The 19234-nt window shown below is 40.9% G+C and overlaps 1 protein-coding gene across 1 annotated transcript in view; it reads left to right on the plus strand.

Annotated features, from left to right (window-relative positions):
- Positions 1-19234, plus strand: part of LOC141004605 (receptor-type tyrosine-protein phosphatase F-like) — a 448688-nt gene that overhangs the window by 338740 nt on the left and 90714 nt on the right. Inside the window, exons 20-21 of the mRNA XM_073476198.1 lie at positions 4975-5098; positions 5775-5950. Of these exons, the coding sequence (XP_073332299.1) occupies positions 4975-5098; positions 5775-5950 (300 nt within the window). The remainder of the gene's footprint in view (positions 1-4974; positions 5099-5774; positions 5951-19234) is intronic.

A 19234-nucleotide genomic window follows, 5' to 3' on the forward strand; every position in this document is an offset into this window, starting at 1 on the left:
ATCTGTAGCAGATCTGAAGTCATGCAGTCTGAAACTTTTTTGAAGAACCCTGCTGGTAAAATATCAAGGCAGCAGGAGGAAGATTTCAAATGTTGTATTATTTCTTGCAGGTTGTTGTCATTGATTGGGTCAAATTGTGTCATGGTGTTAGAGTTGGTTTTCGGTGGACACATGGACAACACACCTCCTGTACCTGGTACGGTGGCACTGACCGCTTGTCTAATTTTCTGGATTTTGTCAGTGAAGAAGGATGCAAATTCAGTGCAGGCCCTGGTAGATAGATCTTCAGAGGCTACTGGCACAGGAGGGTTTGTTAGCCTGTTGACAGTAGCAAACAGGGCATGTGCATTATTATTGTTTTTGGTGATAATGTCTGAAAAGAAGGACTGCCTTGACTTTTTCAGTTCTAAATTAAAAATGTGAAGTCTCTCTTTATAAATGTAAAAACGAACCTGCAGATTTGTTTTTCGCCACCTGCGCTCTGCTTTTCGACATTCCGTTTTTTCCATGGCATTTCTCCAAGGAAATTTTTTCTTACCAGAGACCACCTTCACTTTAGTGGGTGCAATGGCATCAATAACATATGTAACTTTAAAACTGAAATGATCTACAAGGTCATTGACAAAGAACCTGGAGAGGGGAGGTGTGGAAGAGAAAGCCTAAATGAATATGTCACTGGTGTTTTCAGTGATGTAGCGTTTTGAGACGATCTCAGTTTGAACATTTGTGTACACAGATATGTCACTCTCAAAGAAAACACAGTAATGATCAGAGAGAGCAACATCAGATACCAGAACCTTTGAAATGTTCAGACCCTTGGAGATAACCAAGTCGAGGATGTGGCCCCTGTTGTGTGTGAGCTGCGTCACATGCTGAGTGAGTCCAAAGTTATCAAGGACACAACACAATTCTTAAGTCCATCTTTCCTCAGGTTTGTCGACATGGATGTTAAAGTCACCAACAATTAACACACAATCAAAGTCAGTGCAGATAAGAGACAGTAACTCAACAAGGTCATCAAAAAAATCTGTACAGTATTTAGGTGGCCTGTAGATAACATTTCCATAAAACATTTGCTTGCATTTGAGTAACTCATTAAACAGAATACTTACACCTCCTCCTTTTTTATGCATTCTAGTCTCAGTTATGAAAGAGAAGTTTGGAGGGCTTGACTCAATGTAAACAGCTGCACTGTTATCTTGGTCCAACCAGGTTTCAGTTAAAAACATAAAATTAAGATTGTGTTTGATGATAAAATCATGTATTAAAAAAGATTTTTTTTTAAATTCAGAGAGTCAAAACCAGCTGTGCAATTGTTTGCGCCAGTTTGTGGCTGACGCGGAATGGGAGCTAAATGTAATAGAGAGCAGATTTATTTAGACACTTCCTGTTTCTCAGCAAATTCACCATTTTTCTATTACCTGTAAACACAAGAATTGAGAAGGCTGCCTGAGGTCCAAGGGGCTTTTCTGGTGGGGAAGACATATTAATGATATCAACTTCGTAGCCTGGACCCGGCACATATCAGTTAGAGTTAGTTGTATTGTCTACATGGACATGATGTGCTCTGCTGTTGAGACAGAGGACGATTCTGAGGAGGTGGGGGGCGTGATGACATTTCGGTGATGGTTTTTAAAGCGTGGTGGTGGGAAGGGGGCTGGGTGGTGAGAGATTTAGGGGAGAGAATATGGGATTTGGACGTGGTATGAGTTTGATTCCAGCACTGATGAGCTTTTTCATCTCGTCCACGAGGGGGGAGGAGGGGGAGAGGCTTACTGGAGAGGGCGGAGAGTTGGGTGAGGTTCGGGGTGGTGGAGAGTGGAAGATCCCTCTTGTTGAAACTGGAGGGCACTCCTCTTTGGGGGGCGAAGATGGCGGTGGTAAAGACTCCTCCTCCTGGCTCAGCTGTCTTCTCTGTTCGAAGTTTATCTCAGGCAGCAGTAGTTCTCCTCCCGAGTACTGACATATTAGTTGTTTTGGTTTGTCTCGCCTGTTGTCCTTGGCAGGAGAAACTGATGTGTGGTGCACAGAGTAAAATATTTTGGAGGTTAACAGCCTTACTCCTGACTTGTTGAGGCAAAATACATCCGCCTTAAAGAGGTGTCTGCATTCCCAGAAAATGTTAAAATTGTCAATAAAGTTCACTGATTGAGCGGCACATGTAGCTTTGAGCCATCTGTTCACACTGGGAGAGGCAAGTGCTGATAACCTTGCCTTGGAGAGAGTGACATATCTAAGAAAAGGGAAGCAAGATATGTTCTAAAAGGTATGGGGACCATTTAATGTGTTGGTGAAATGTATAGATCAAGTAGACAATGATGAGGAGTAATAAATATTTAGTGATGTAAACCTTGCAACGTGGTTAAATTATGAGCTCAAATAAGGAGAATGATGAAATGCCCTTAGTTTGTTATATGCATTTAAGATTTATGCACAAATTGTCTTGTGTCTGAGAAGTTGTTCTTTGGGACTTCTTTTTGTTTGTTTGTTTTTTGGGTATTGTTTTTGTTTTGTTTACTGCACTTGAGCCACATTATGTGCTTTGGTTGACGAGACACACATCTATTAGTTTGATATGATAAGTGTATGTATACATGTGTATATATAAGAAAATTGTCAATAAAGATGTTGTTCAGTGGGCTTGACACAACACCAGCGCTGCCTATCCATCCATTCACTCTTATTCTACCTCGGGTTTATATTACTCTCCCGCTTCACCTTCTTTCCTTCTGCCATCAGCAGGATTTTTTTTCTTTTGCAGTGTAGGAGAGGAAGACATGCTTCCTTTGTGCCATAATGCAGCCTCCTTTTTTGCAGGAGAAATTGAGCCCAGTGGCAAACTGAATAGCATTGTGAAAGTGATGTTTATATGGAACCAGTCTTTACAGGGATGATGTAATTTTCTACAGTCATTACCCTGTGGAAATAGTAAATACTTCAAAGAAGAGAAAAATGGATTCCAAACAATCAAATATTTTTATGACGTTTTATGGTCATGCTGGTTGGCTATAATTAACTCAATCAATGGATTCTCTGCCACTAAGTTAAGCCAGTCTTTATGTTCAGGGCTAATTGGCTGTTCCAGTTATGGAGGATATCGCCAGCAGGTGAAATAAAGCCTGTTTGGGCTAGAGAAAATGCTGGCCTGGAGATCTTGCCTCAAAGAGGCAAAGTTGATTTGATTTTGTTACAGATGTACCCAACCACTTGTCTGTATTATTTTTGATTTCCTCTCTCCAGAGATGGGAAACCATCTAGCAGGCACACATTGCATTCCCAGCAAAATAAATTAAAAAATGTTGGTACTCACTTTGAAGAGATATCATAAAATCAGTGTTGGTATTGGACAAAGTGATTTTGACTGTGAATGAATTGCCATTAACCAAAATTGATGGCAATTCATCCAATAGTTCAGGTATACTCAGCCCCCTCCTATTCACACTGTACCCCCTGACTGCACTCCCAGACATCAAGAGAACTCTATGGTGAAGTATGCGGACAACAGAACCATCATCGGTTGCATTATAAGCAACGATGAGAGTTCATACCAGGAGGAATTCAACAATCTTAAAGAGTTACTGCTCAACATCAGCAAAACCAAGGAGCTGATTTTTTGATCAATACACATCACCACACTGATTTAAAAAAGAACAGAAAATGTTCTACTTCCTACGGAAACTTAGGAAGGCTAAATTCTGGACCCAGATTCTGGTCAACTTTTACAAAGAGAAAGCATGCTGACTGGAAACATCACAAACTGGCATAGTCCGTGCACAGCCCAGGACAGGAAGGCTCTACAGCGGGGGATTAAAATCACCTAGAACATCACTGGTACCATCTATAGAGCATCAGCTACAGCAGTGAAGTGTGATGTCTGCACAGAGCCCAAATGATACTAAAAGACAGCTCCAACCCCAGCCACAGTCTGTTCACCCTGCAATCATCTGGCAAAATATACAGAAGTACCACCAGACCACAGAGCAGGTTTATTCCCCAGGCTGTGAGACTCCTCATCATCATCAATACTCCATTTTCCAAAATAGAAGTAGAAGGACTGAAAGGACTGTCACCATGACACTTCTTTTCATTTCTTAAACCCTTGTGATTTCAAAAATGACAATAAATTTACTTTGTAACTCTGTATTCTAGTCTCGAAGTTGTGGACTCACTGACATTGCCATCTCTTGTGACACCTAGAATTGGCAAATGAAAATTAATAATGCCGGAAATAAAGACAAAAAACAAAAGCAAGTTCTCACAAAAAAACAAGTTTTCTGTTTATTTTAGGTAGAAATGTTGGTGCATCAAATCAGTAAACCATGGCACTGTGTTGCAGAGACAGGTATTTCACATAGTCCTTGATGCCACAGTACTAGTTCAGCTTTCCTCACTGTACTTATGCCCACATGTGGATCAGAACATGCTTCACCCTCTCTTTCTCTCCATAGTTTACATAGTTTTACTGTACTTTTCATTCGGGGGCTTCCCTGCTGGTACTAGCTGCTGGTACTAGCTTATCCCCTCCATTGTTGGCTGTATTGAAAACTAAAATGTACCACAAGTTCTCATCTGTTTACTTTTGATATAATTCTACTAGTCCACCATCACTCAACATAATCTATGCTATGGGGAAACATAGGTCCAAGAACATTGATGCAGAACCTAAGTGCATTACTTTGAGTTCATCACTGGATCTGATCTCTGTTGATATTTAGCACTGAGCTGATAGGTAGATGGCTCGAAGGGTTGTCCAAACAGTCCAGTCTATAGGGAGCTTAAAGATCATCAAGGGCTTTTCAGGGCTGTAGGAGAGATAATTAATTAGTTTCTGTGTCACTTTATATGTCTGGAATCTTCACTCTGAGCTCTGACAGGCTTTAACCACAGAAAGGAACACAGACACAATTGTAATAAATGGTGACCTGCTCTCTCTCCTTCCCATCTCTGTATGTCCCTCTCTCCTCTGTTTGTCAGTCTATTGATCCAGGACAGCAGTTTACATGGGAAAACTCCAACCTTGAGGTCAACAAGCCGAAGAACCGCTATGCAAATGTTATCGCTTACGACCACTCCAGGGTCATTCTCACACCTGTGGATGGTGAGAGACACATATTCAGACAACTCAAGAGAGGGGACTTTAGATAGACTTACTGTAATTCTTTAATAGTGGTTAGGGCCTTGTTTTACCCTAACTGCTATATTTGAGCCAAACATTTGTTTCTGATTTCCTCTGTTTTATAAATGTATTTCATCATATGACCCCGATTCCAAAAAAGTTGTGATATTGTGTAAAATGTAGATAAAAAATGTAGTCATTTGTAAGTTCTTTTTGACCTACATTCAACTGAATACAGCACAAAGACAAAATATTTAAAGGTCCTATTTGTAAAAAGGGTTAGGGTTAGGATGGGAATGCTGGCCAACCCGCCCTACAATCCCAAAGCGTCAATATTTAATGAGTTGGGAATGAGACTCAAAAATCAACTTTTCTCCCAAATAGGACCTTTAGTGTTCAAACTGATAATATGTTTTCTTTATTTAGATATACATTAATTCTGAATATGAATCCTGCAACACACCAACAAAATAGGGACAAGAGCATGTTTACCACTGTGTTAGATCACTTATCTTTTCTTTTAACACTCAGTAAGTGTGTCTGTTTTTTCTGAGCCTTATTTAATACATGATTTAACTTGTAAATCAGGAAGGAAGGAAGGGAGTGCCACTGTTTTTTTGATTTGCTTGCTAACTGTGTAAAACTTTACTCACTGCAGGAGTTCCAGGTAGTGACTACATCAATGCTAATTACATTGATGGCTACAGGAAACAGAATGCTTACATTGCCACACAGGGGCCACTACCGGAGACATTGAGTGACTTCTGGAGGATGGTGTGGGAGCAGAGGACATGCACCATCATTATGATGACCCGCCTAGAGGAGAAGTCACGGGTGAGCCTCATGTTGAGAAATAGTAAAAATGATAGTCTGATGACATTGGCCTTGATTTACAGAGTTTCTTCAGTACTTCAGTACTTCATCAAAGCACTTGAAATAGGCACAGTAAGAAATGGAGCAATCCCAGTTTTCCTCACCAACAGGGTTAGGCTTTGTAGATAAATCATTATTATGCATTGATTTAACATAATTCAACATTTTTATCCACTTTCTTTCATAGTAACAAAGGTCACCTTTTAAAAACACAAATTTAGGTCAGTCCCTACTGCCATCCACTTTAACTAAGGCCAATTGTTCTCGGGGGACAGGAATGGACCCTTTTAGGGAGCCAGGCATGCTGGATTTGATAATGCAGGATGTGTTTGAATTTGAATTTGAATTTATTTATTCAGGATAGCCCCTTGAGATGAATCATCTCATTTTCGAGGGGGTCCTTCCACAAAATGATACATATAGTACAAAGTCAAAACAAACAAAAAAAACAAAACAGTGAAACCCATTACAGGACTTATACATGATCACACACACTCACACAGACACAGACAAGGCTCTCCAAACCCCAGCTAATCCACTGACAGCCAAATCTCAATTCAGTTATCAATTTGGTAGTATCCGTGCTTACAAGTGGGAAAAAGAAAGTTACAGGAATATCAGTTTATATGAAGATATAAAAGATACAATTATATAAGTGAGAAAATGAATGAGAAATGAGAATAAAAGAAATGAGAAAAAAAAAAAGAGAAAAAAAATAAAAACAAGAACAAACACAAAATCAGAAACAAGAACAAGGAGTTTGCAAATGGGTTAGAAGTAATGCTTTGAAACCATGAAGAGAAGTAGTAGACCTAAGCTGGCATGGGAGATTATTCCAATCAGAAGGAGCTTTGAACTGGAATGAACGGCGACCAAATTCTTTAAATATTCTAGGAGTGCGGAAAAAGAGGTGAACAGTATGTCTTAGGTTGTATTGTGTACTGTAAGGAATTAGAAATTGTTTTAAGTATGAAGGAAGATTAAAGTGAATGCATTTAAAAATGAATAGTGACCAGTGAAAAAATCTTCTGGCTTTTGGGGTTAACTAATTCAGAGATTCATAAAGATTACAGTGATGAGTTCTGTAAGGACATCTCAAAACAAATCTGCAGAGGCTGTTATAAAGCACGGTGAGAGGACGAAGATTTGCTTCTGTGGTGTTCTGGTAGATAATGTCTGCATAGTCAAGAATAGGGAATATTAATTGTGTTATGATTCTTTTCCGGGCCTGTAATGTGAAACAATCAATGGAACGATACAGTAATTTCAAGCGACAGTAAATTTTCTTTGTAGTTGAGTCAATGTGTGGCTTGAAGGATAACTGAGAGTCAAGCCAGAGGCCCAAGTATTTAAATTCAACTACATTTACTAGTGGTGCACCATCAAGAAAATTTAAGGACCAATCTTTGGGTATTAAATCAGGTCTAGTGCTGAAAAACATGCTATGTGATTTTTTCTTATTAAGGAAAAGCTTGTTAGATGAAAACCATTTTTGAACTGAGTTAAAATTAGATTGCAAAGAGTGCTGAATTTGTGAAATGTTAGGTTTAGAAGAGTCAATTACAGTATCATCAGCATAAAGATGAATTTGACAGTCGGAGCAGATTTGTGGAAGATCATTGACAAAAATAGAAAATAAAAGAGGACCCAAAGATGAGCCTTGAGGCACACCTTTTGTTATTGATTTAAAGTCAGACTGAGTGCTCTGAAAAGAGACACACTGGCTTCTATTGTGAAGAAAAGAATTAAAAAATAAAACTGATTCTGATGAGAGACCAATGGCATATAGCTTGTCTAGAAGGAGGTAGTGATCAACCATATCGAAAGCTTTTGATAGATCAATGAATATGGCACCAGTACGCATATTAATGTCAAAGGAGGATAGTATGTCATTGGTGAATTTTGTGAGAGCAGTGGTCGTCGAGAAGTTGGGTCGAAAGCCAGATTGGTGTGGAGATAAGATATTGTAATCATTGAGATAGTTGGATAATTGGTTAAAAATAAGTTTTTCAAATATCTTTGCAATACTATTGATAATTGAGATGGGTCTATAGTTGTTAATATCTTGGGGGTCACCACCTTTATGTAGAGGGGTCACTCTGGCACATTTCCAAGATGAGGGAGTTTCACAGGTAGTCAGAGATAGGTTAAATAGATCAGACAGAGGGAATGATAAGACATGAGAAGCCAATTTAAAGAATTTAATCTCCAGCCCATCTGGACCACAACTACTCCCAGAGCTTAAGCCGTCAATGACCCATTGGACCTCAGTTGAGGTGATAGTTCTGAAGGAGAAGGAGCTTCTGCACTTTTCATTAATCAGGTTGAGGTCAGAGCATTGATTACTGGACAGAGAATTGCCAATTACTGAGAAGTGCTGACTAAAGACTTCTGCAATTAATATTGAATCATTAATAATTTCATCATTCATTTTAATATGAGTATTAAAGTTTTTTGTAGATTTATTAGTTACACTATTGATTATCTTCCAGAACTGTTTGGGATTCTTAAAATTGGCTGCTAGGGAGTCTTTATAGTAATTGGCTTTAGCATTTCTTGTTTTGGTTGTACATTTGTTCCTCAAATCTTTATAAGTATTCCAATCAGAGACATCCTTAGTTGCTCGATATTTTTTCCAAGCCTTGTCTCTTTGTTTGAATAAATTAATAAGCTCTCCTTTAATCCACGGTAAGTGTCTACCCTTAACTCTGATTGTTGACCAGGGTGCGTGTTTGTTTATGATCTCGAGAAACTCGGTGTAGAGGAAATGCCATGCATCTTCAACATTTGGTATTACTGTTCAGCCAGGTTTCCGAGAGAGTGATTACATGAGGTTTGTTGTAAGTAAGCCAGACTCTTAAAAGGTCAATTTTAGGTAGCAAACTTCTTATATTCAGGTGAACAACTTGCAAACCTTTAACTAAGTTCATTATTCATTTGAGACAAATACGTATCCACTATTGTGACAGCAGAGATATACATAAGTACCAAAACTTGTAAGCAGCATCACAGATAGCACGATATGTGACAATAACAGAGGGCAGTGGTGGGGGCCAGCAGCTGGAGAGTAGCACACAAACACATACAAACACAAGTCCACATACACATACCACACAGGTATACAACCTCACACACACTCGCACACATACAGGAGCTGAACAAAGACATAACAACAAAACAGAGTTCAGTCTGCAGATTTTATGATGGGACAGACAGATTGTTTTATTAATAAGGTTTTTCAGGAGAAAGCAAGAGAGGTGAGGTTTTTTTTTTTTTTTTTTTCCCATCATAATGAGCTAACCTTAAGGAAATAGGAGATGTAGGATGAAGAGAAGAAACAAAGAGAAAAAAGAGTAAGGAAAAAAAACAAAACAAAACAACTGTCAGTTAAGTCCCAGCTGCTAGGGATCCTGCTAAGCAGACAATTAAAAGGGGAATAGGAAAAAGAAAGAGAGGATAAAGAGCGAGTGAAAAGGAGTTTGGAGTAATATGGGAGAAACAAAGGTAAAGATTCATAAGGGATGATTAATAAGGAGTCTCCCAGGTGAGACATCAGCTTAAATAAGCCTGTCACGCTCTGCACAAACAGGGTTGTGAGAAAATATATATGAAAAAGGAGAAAATAATAATAATAATAATAATAATAATAATAATAATAAATAAGTAGAAATAAGACAGTCATTTATAAGTCCCGATTAAGACTTCACGAAAGGGAACCAACTCTACTCAGGCATGGGATGAAGCATCAGGCTGGGGAAGAAGTTGCGGAGCTCATGGTGGTATCACAGGCTTTGACTTTACTAAGGAAAGCCTCAACCTCCGTAGGACTACGATACAGGGTGGATGTTCCCTCGTGGATAACTCTCAGCATGGCGGGATATTGTAGTGAGTATTTTATATCCAACTCGCGGAGCTTTTTCTTGACTGGGTCAAAAAGCCGGCGCTTCTCCAGTACTCCAGCACTGAAGTCCGGGTAGATGTACACCCTTGAGCCTTGGAATGAGAGATCCCCTTTCTCTCGAGCAAGTCGGAGAATCTTCAGTTTATCCTGGAAGTTAAGAAGTTTTACCAGTATTGGCCGTGGACCGGAGACCCGGATACCCTCCCTGTGTGTGGTGCCAGTGCGATGTGCCCGTTCAATGACGGGTGGCGATGAAAAGTTCATCTTGCCAAGGAGTTGTGGAATAAGTTGCTGGATGAAGCCAAGCATATCACGGCCCTCGGCACGCTCAGGGACATTCAGGAACCGCAGATTTGAGGAGCGGCTGCGGTTTTCAAGATCCTCGACTTTGTCTCTCAGGTAATTATTTTGTTTCTCCAGGTCTTTGACTCGCTTTTCCATATCGCTTATCGTGTCCTCATTTCCACTGACTCTTTGTTCAATCAGGGTCATATGATCATCAAGGGTGGTCAGCGATGATTGCAATGAATTAATACTCGTTTGTAGCCGATCCATTTTCAAATCAATATGAGAGCACAGTTCTGATTTCATATGCTGCATGGCCTCAAAAAGAGCTTCGTTGGAGGCCATTGTAGAGGATGAGGTGAATAGGTCGGCCTTAAAAGTTCCTTAATTGAAGTAGAAGTATGAAAAAAAGACTGATTCAAATGATTAACGAGTGAGGATGAAATGAGTCAAAACAAAAAAGTTTCAAAGGTCAGGAGAATTAACTCATAATGCAGACTGAAAACTCAGGACACGCTCACGGAGATACACGTGCGGCCATATTGGTCATTGGGACATTGAGCATCATTGTTTCTGTCGTAAAAGTAAGGGCCTTTATCTAGAGGGGACGACTCTCAATGTTCCATCAGTGTGTGGCACTTGCTTGCTGTTGCAGGAGTGAGGCTTTGTTCTGTCCTGCACGCTGCTTGACCCGGAACAATACAAAAGCGGAGCTTCATGCCTGCTTGATATTGCTGACTTGCTCAGATTGTTTCAGATCATTTTTCCTTGATTTTTGTGCTTCTTCCATGGGTGAGTCGGCTATATAGTTAAATCACTCTGTTGTTCTTCTGTTTTAAATGTGTAGATCCCGAGTCTGCACAGGGTGTTTTATTTTGAAAATCAGAATCAGAATTCCTTTATTAGTCCCACAAACAGGGACATTTATGTGTCACAGCAGCCAAAGGACAGTAATATTACAATAAACAATAATAATAGTAAAAAATAAACAATATAATAAAAAAGGTAAGAAATAGAAACAGACAAATATAAACAGTGTAATTATAAACAGTGTGGGCAGTGTATTGTCCTCAAGAGTACCCCCTGCACTCCAAAGGACCTGAGCTTCCTCAGCAGATGGAGTCTGCTTAGACCTTTCTTATAAGTTGCTGCAGTGTGATCAGTCTATTCCAGTTTATTGTATTATCCATTCCCTGGATGTTCACCTGTGTGTCTGTGCCCGCAAAAATCCACCACCAGCTCTTTAGTCTTCGTGGCGTTGAGCTGGATGTGGTTCCGCTGGTGCCAGTCTACGAAGTCCTGAATATGTTCTCTATAGGCTCTGTCGTCCCCGTCCCTGATGGGGCCGACGATAGCAGAGTCCTCAGAGAACTTCTGTAGATGGCGGTAGGGTGATTGATGGGAGAAGTCTGCAGTGTACAGGATGAAGAGGAAAGGGGCCAGGACTGTACGCAGTGGGGGCCCTGTACTGCAGACAACTGTGTCCGACACACAGTCCTGAGTCCTCACATACTGTGGCCAGTTGGTGAGGTAGTCGATGATCCAGGACGTGAGGTATTCATCCACCCCTGTGAGCTCCAGCTTGTCCCCCAGAAGTGCAGGCTGTATGGTGTTGAAAGCACTGGAGAAATCAAAGAACATGATCCTCACAGTGCTTCCAGGCTTGTGTTCTGTCCAGGAGGAAGATGATGCCGTCGTCCACTCCGATGCCACAATCCTGCACAGCTGGTCTGCACAGGACTTGAGGAGCCTGGAGCTGATCCCGTCCGGACCCGTAGCTTTCTCTGCCTTCATCTTCCTCAACTTGTTTCTCACCTGGATAGTGGAGAGGGACAGACTGGAGCAGTGTCGGGTGGGGGAGGTGGGTGAATGTCAGGGGGAGCAGTGGGGGATGTCTGCAAGCTGAATGCAGTGGAAACCAGGGGCTTGGAGATGCACCAGGTTGTGCAGATCTTCCCAGGGGAGGGAGGGGGGATGAGTTTTTAAGCCTCCTTGCTATTGGCATAAAATAAACCCAGTGTTTTATTGTCTCTGGTGTTGCAGGTGACATACTGTGTGAATGTAGGGTGGAGGACAGAGGCATGATTGAAATCCCCAGAGATCAGGAAGAGGGCCTGTGGGTGCTGTGTCTGCAGTGAGCTTGTGACGAACATCACAAGCTGCATCAGTGATAGCAGAGGGGAGGATATACACTGCAATCATGATCACCTGTGTAAACTCCCTCGGGAGATAGTACGGCCTCATACTAAGCGCTCAAAGTTCAGTGTCCTTACTGCAGACTTGTTCTTTGACAGTGATGTTCCCAGAGTTACACCATCAGTCATTAACAAACATAGCCAGCCCTCATCCTTTCCTCTTACCGCTCTCCACCGTCCTGTCAGTCAGCAGTTGAAAACCATCCAGATTAGCGTCCGTGTCCGGGTTCACTGCAGTTAGCCATGTCTCTGCGAACACCGTAATGCTGCACTCACGGTAGTTCCTCTGATGCCAGGTCAGCACCGTTAGCTCGTCCATCTTGTTTGGGAGAGATCTTACATTCCCCATGATGACAGACCGGAGAGTGGGTCTGTAGAATCTCCTCCTGCTACGGCGAGCAGCTCCGACATGGCCCCCATGCCTCCTCCTCTTCAGCTCGCACGGGACATCGGGCCACTCGGAGGGCCAACAGCTGAACCCTACTGTAAATAATGGGGCCCCGGCTGCGTAGAGGTTCCCCGGCCACTCACACGGCGTCATCTTGATGTATGAAAATTCACCAGATGCTTTGTTCTGTTCCTATATCTGACTTCCTGCCTGGTGCGGTCTGCTCTGTTTAGTTTGACTTGCTCCTATCTGCTACCAACAAAAATAGACTTGGTGTGTATTGGCTGCTGAAACATGCCCTTGAACCATAAGCATTGTCTAGAACAGCTACAGACAGACACGTCCGATGGAATCTGGGGGTAGCGGAGCCAGTGGAAGTAAACACATATACTAGAGTGAAACCTATCAGCTCCGCTGCCGTGACGGAGCGGAGCTGAACCAAACATGTTGAAGAGTTGAATTCTCTAAATGCTAAGGAAAGGTGCTTCAGTGCTTCCTTTTGTATCTTTGTACCTTTGCAAATGGAAAGGTAAAAATTCCATCTCACAATTCCTGTATCACCCATATATGACATTGTGATGTATACATTAACAACACAATTAGAACTTTTACCAGTGGTTCTCAACCTTTTTTGGCCAGCATCCCCCTATCCATTATCCAGGTCCCTTAAGGTACCATTTTAAAGAAAGTTCTTTGTTGACTTAACCGGTTCAATAAAGAACCTGTTTTAAAGGGTTCTTTAGAAATTGTCCAGAATAAATGGTTCTTTGAGTGTTTCAAATTAACTAATTATGGGTATGTTGAAAAAGGTACACGTACATAGTTTTTTAGTTATTTGACATTCCTTTTCACTTTATTTCATTTGTTACAAATAAGATTTTACAAATGCCAGCCTCAGAGACACACAGAGGGCGTTGTTGACCCAGCTGGCCTTCATGTCTGTTGCTAGGGCTAGGTGAGCCAGGCTGTGAATGGTTGTTAAGCTGTCTGGGGAGGGAACTCAGTACTGCATTGTAGGTGGGTGATAAGTCATGTCTTAGGCCCTCCTCTGTTGACATAGATTGATTCTTTTAGTCCTCTTTCAAACACTCTGTCTTCTCTGATGTTTACATGGTTTTCCTCAAAGGAATGATTTTTCTCCTTCAGATGTAAGTGGGCAGCAGTGTCTTGACCTGAGGAGTTGGCTGTGTTGTGCCATTCGTTTATGGAGAGGTTGTTTTGTCTCCCCAATGTACACATCTATGCAGTCCTGGCTGCATTGAACAGCATAAACTACATTACTCTGTTTATGCCTGGGTGTTCTGTCATTAGGATGGACATGTTTCTGCCTCAGCATGTCGGTAGGCTTAAAGTGAACTGGGATATGATGTTTATGAAAGATCCTCCTGAGTTTCTCAGATGTTCCCGCAACATAGGGAATCCTCGTCCTCCTCCTCCTTGTCTGCTCTGGATCTTTTAGCAGTTTTGAAAAAGGTCCAGTTTGGGTAGCCGCAGGTTTTAAGTGCTCCCCTGATGTGCTTTTGTTCCTTCTCCTTCCCCTCTGACTTAGCGGGCACAGTCTTAGCCCGATGGTTAAGGGTTCTGATGACCCCCAGCTTGTGCTCCAGTGGGTGATGAGAGTCAAACAGCAAATATTGATCTGTGTGTGTAGGTTTTCCGTACACCTCAATGTTGAGGCTTGATGAATTATGTACTAATAGAGATGAAATATCATGAGTCATATTTCCACTAACAACGCACATCATATGTCAGTCAGTTTGTCTGTTTTATTTCAACAGCATCATTGTTGTACTGCTTATATACTGCTACATTTAAAAAAAGTTCAACAGAATAAATACAATATATTATTTATGAAGTAAACTGCTTCATTTAGTTGTTCCTGCTCATCCAGCAAATGCTATAAACATGAATAAAGGAAAACAGAAAATGTCACAATATATATACTGTATAAATGCTGCCCTCACCTGGCATGCAACATCTTGACCAGTGGTGGCTGTAATTGACAAACAGTGGGAATTTTTAGTTTTAGTTTTGACCCTTTGGGCCTGCTCAGCATTGAGGCAGCAGAGTAGCAAATTGAGCAATGTGAAGTCAGCAGTTAAAATGTACAATTACTAATTTACAGAGCACATTAAATCCTGTTTATGCCTGTAAACATGAGCATACATGGTGTTTTTAAGTATTTCAATTAAAAAGGCAACACAGTGGTGCAGTGGTTAGTTGTCTCACAGCAAGACAGTCCTAGGTTCAAATCCTGCTGGGGCAGGGCCTTTCTGTGCAGAGTTCGCATGTTCTCCCCATGCTTGTGTGGGTTTCCTTCAGGTACTCCAGTTTGGTCCACCATCAAAACATGCACACTATGTTGATTCTCCAGTCAGTGCCCCTGACCAAGGCACTGGCTAAGATCTGGAATTAGTTTGGTTCAATAATGAATTTATTATAGGTCTTCTGAAAATGTGACCAAATATGTTGGGTCAAAAATATACATACAGTAGGAGTTATTTGGTGGCACGTAACAACATTAAATTAAGGCTGCAATTAAACAATTATCTTCATTCTTGATTAATCTGGGGGATTGTTTTCTCAACTTGATTAATAATTTGATCTATAAAACATCAGAAAACAGTGAAAATGCTCATCACAATCTCCAAAAACCAAGGGTTTGGTACTTTTTAAGGTGCAGACTGAATAACGTCAGTCCTACCATGTACCAATTCTCATTAGATCAATCAGTGCCAAATTTCAGTACCTGAAGGCACATCTTTACAGTATGTTATAGAGAGAAAGATAGAGGGAGACGTCTCTCCAAAATTCCTTACGAACATGCTTTTTGGTTTACTAAAACAGTATATTTTTAGTATGTCCGAAACCTTGGTATGAAAGCATTAGTACGTGAATTGCATACACCCTATGAGGAAATATTGCAGTATGCATTTTTGGATTCCCGAACTTATTTTATATAACGCATAATGGGGATTCCCATTAACATGCTAACAGAGGTTAGCATTGCGACCGCAACAAAGGTACAGTTGTGGATAAATGTTTAAATACATGGGTACAGGACATGTATAATATGGCAGTTTTGAGTTCCAATGATTTCCACAACTCTCATTTTTTCTGTGATGGAATGAGTGCAACTTCTACTTTGTCACAACATTGTGTTCTGGGTGCTTTTAATCACCCGCTGTAGAGCCTTCCTGTCTTGCTCCTCTGTAAAGGTTGACCAGAATCTGTCTCAGGAATTCAGCCTTCCAAAGCTTCCGTAGGAGGTGGAGCAGTGGCTGTGCTTTTTGAACCATCAGACCTGTTTTGATGATGGATAAGGTGTCTTAGGTAAGTCACCTTTTTGATTTATTGCATTGTACCATGTATACATGACTTCACCCTCAAGACACCTTTGAATGTAAGGCAAGTACCCTTTGGAGCAAAATAAAGATCAGTGGCACTGGGCCTGATAATGTGAAATTAATAATACTTTTCACAATTCAGCTGTTGGGGTAATATAAATGCAGTTTAGGGATGTACTAATTAAATCTACTCACTTTAATATTTCCATTTTATGCTATTATGCTATTTTATGCTATTTGTCTGACAGCTTTAGGTACTAGTTACTTTTTCGGGTTACAATGTTCCATCACCACTTCGGTTTTTTAAAGATAAAATGCATCATCACAAAGCTGAAAAATGGCTGTTGACACATACGTGGTTCTCACAGGACAGCCACACAACAAACATGATGATCTTATAGAATGTAATGCATTGCTGTATATTAAACTAGTCCATAGTATATAAAGTAGTTAAAATGAGTTCAACCGTAAACATCCACAGCAGTAAAATGCAATATACACATTAACGCAGCAGTAATATTAATCCAACAGCATCAGATATATGCTAATAGATATAAGAAATCAGTCAAACTTAATGGTATTTTTTTACCTACATTATGGATTTGCTCCTCTGACTTGTGGTAATGTTAGCAATGTTGACTTGACTGCAGTGTTGGAATAATCGGAACATTTAGTTCCTGACCTAAAAACTTTAGTGGAAACAGCTTCAATGTGTTGTTGAAACAATAAAATACAGCACATCTTAATTGTAGCGTCCATGTTGTTTCCCCAATAAGAGCTAATGAAGCAATTTAAAACAAAAAAGTCAGAAGAACAACTTTCCAGGTCGGGAAATTAAACCATCCGAGCAACATGTGGTTGCCACCAGGTTACATATGATGAAAACATATTAGTGCAAGCACTCCTAGAACCCATAGAGTTTGCATTGCTGTAAGTGCGGTTAGAAACAAAAGCCTTAACAGGTAAGTCTATCAGAGAAGTCTGGGCAATTTTCTAGAGTTTTCTAGAGTGAAATCGCCCTAAAGGGACATAAATGGCTGGCTGCTGCCACTGATTTGACTCAAGTATTCAAAAACAGGACACACTGTCTTGAAAATTTGTATAGTTTATTTAATTATGAATAAAATATAGCCTGTCAGTAAGGCCCACTGTTGACCAGCAGCCCCTGTATTTGAACAACAATTTGGAGGAATATACAGACACAGCACTGTGCTGAACTGCGATGAGAACATCACAGTGGACAAACACATTGCAACCAAATGTGGTTGGCCTCTTTCCCAACCAGAAACCCTGGATGACATGTGAAGTCCAGTCTTTGCTCAGAGACTGCAACACTGCCCTCAAGTCAAGGGACAGGGCACTGTACAGCGTTAAAAGAATCAACCTGCAGAGAGAAAAAACAGTATTCCAAGGTGGTATATGAGTGAAAAATCGAGGGCCACAAACAACGACCCATGGCGGGTGTGGCAGGGTCTACATCACATCACAAACTACTGTATAAAGGCAGCAACCCAGTGACTGTCACCACCAGCGCCACACTAGCAGAGGAGCTAAACAGTTTCTTTGCTCGCATTAATGTAAAAAGGCCAAATATATACACCCTTCCTCCACTGGCCTCTGGCACCCACATGCTCACTCTACAGGACCATGGGGTGAGATGTGTGCTCAGGGATCTCAAAACATCGTATACGTTCGCCCAAAAGCCGAAAATGGCGTGCGCCAAAATAAAATCTGATTTATAAAACCGTGCCCACGCACACCTGCAGTCAATGTTCCCCTTATAAATCACAGTCCACCTTGAAATGTGCGCATGTGGATCAGCCTCATATACCGTCCTCCCCACACCCACTTTCAACCATAAATGATCAATGCAAAGTACTTGTGAGGCATTCATGAGGTTCATGAATATCGATGCATATGTATGAGTTTGCTGATCAGTGGATATAATAGTTGAATCATGGCAAAAAAAATGAGAAAAAGACCAAAAAAAAAAAACTTTTCTCACATTGAAGTCGAGGTGCTTGTTGGGGCGACAAATAAGAAAAAAATGCAGTGAGTGGCAATACCTTGCTGCTGCGGTAAATCAAGTCAGCATGCCAGAAGAATGTGCCTGAAATCAAAAAGAAATGGTCTGACTTTAAGGTGGAGGCAAAAAATGTATTGCCTCTCACCGCCATAGTATGTCTGCCACTGGTGGGAGCAAGGGCACACCACCAGAGACCAAAATCGCAAAGATGCTTGGGTAGTGTGTCATATCGGAAAGGAGGGAAACAAAGACTTGGCTGACACAGATGAACCCGGTAAGTATATTTTATTTTAATTATATGGCTGTGTAAAACAATTTAGAAATGTGACAGCAATATGTTGTCTCCTTTAGTCCCTTCAGAGTTGGGGGTGGGTTGTCAAGGATGTCCCCAAAGAGGAGAGTCCCAGTGACGGGTCAGTTGCTGAGGGCCTGGCTCTCCCCAGCACCAGTACGCCCCGTGCGCATGGCATGTCAAATGGCCAGGTTCTGACCAAAGCTGTCCTGCAGACACAAAGTGACACAATAAGTGCTATCAATGGAAAAGCAAATGAGCTAAAAGTTCAGAGAAATGATGTCCAATATATCAGCTGCATTGTGTGAAATATCAGCAACATTAAAAGATCTTGTGAAAAAAATTAACCTTAATTGCTTTCTTTACAAACGCCACATCACATTCTCACATGTCCTCACTTGAGTGAATGTGATGGTGAGACAGTTCTGAGGAAATATCGATTTCAGATATGACTTGGCTTGTATCTTTTATATTTTAAAGGTGTTTATGGAATAGTTATGCTTCACTACAAGCGCAAGTTCAAGTGACACTGCTGGTTTGATTGTTTATGACAATGTGGATCCATAATTAATGTTTGATATGAAATGAAGTCAATTGTAAGATGTAGCAAGAATATGCCTCTCACGTTTAATTTCTATAATCTGCTTCAATTCACCACCTCACTGTTTGTGTCGCCAATTCCCTTTGCCTCCAAAATATCTGTACGTATGGGTGAGAGTTTGCTTACAGATGCGCACATTCTCCCATCAAGTTTGTTTCTATAGATCACAACTTTTGCTTGGGAAGTGACCTATGCCTCTCTCAGGCCCCA

The sequence above is a fragment of the Pagrus major genome, chromosome 11 (genome assembly GCF_040436345.1).
Source record: "Pagrus major chromosome 11, Pma_NU_1.0".
Classification (NCBI taxonomy): domain Eukaryota; kingdom Metazoa; phylum Chordata; class Actinopteri; order Spariformes; family Sparidae; genus Pagrus; species Pagrus major.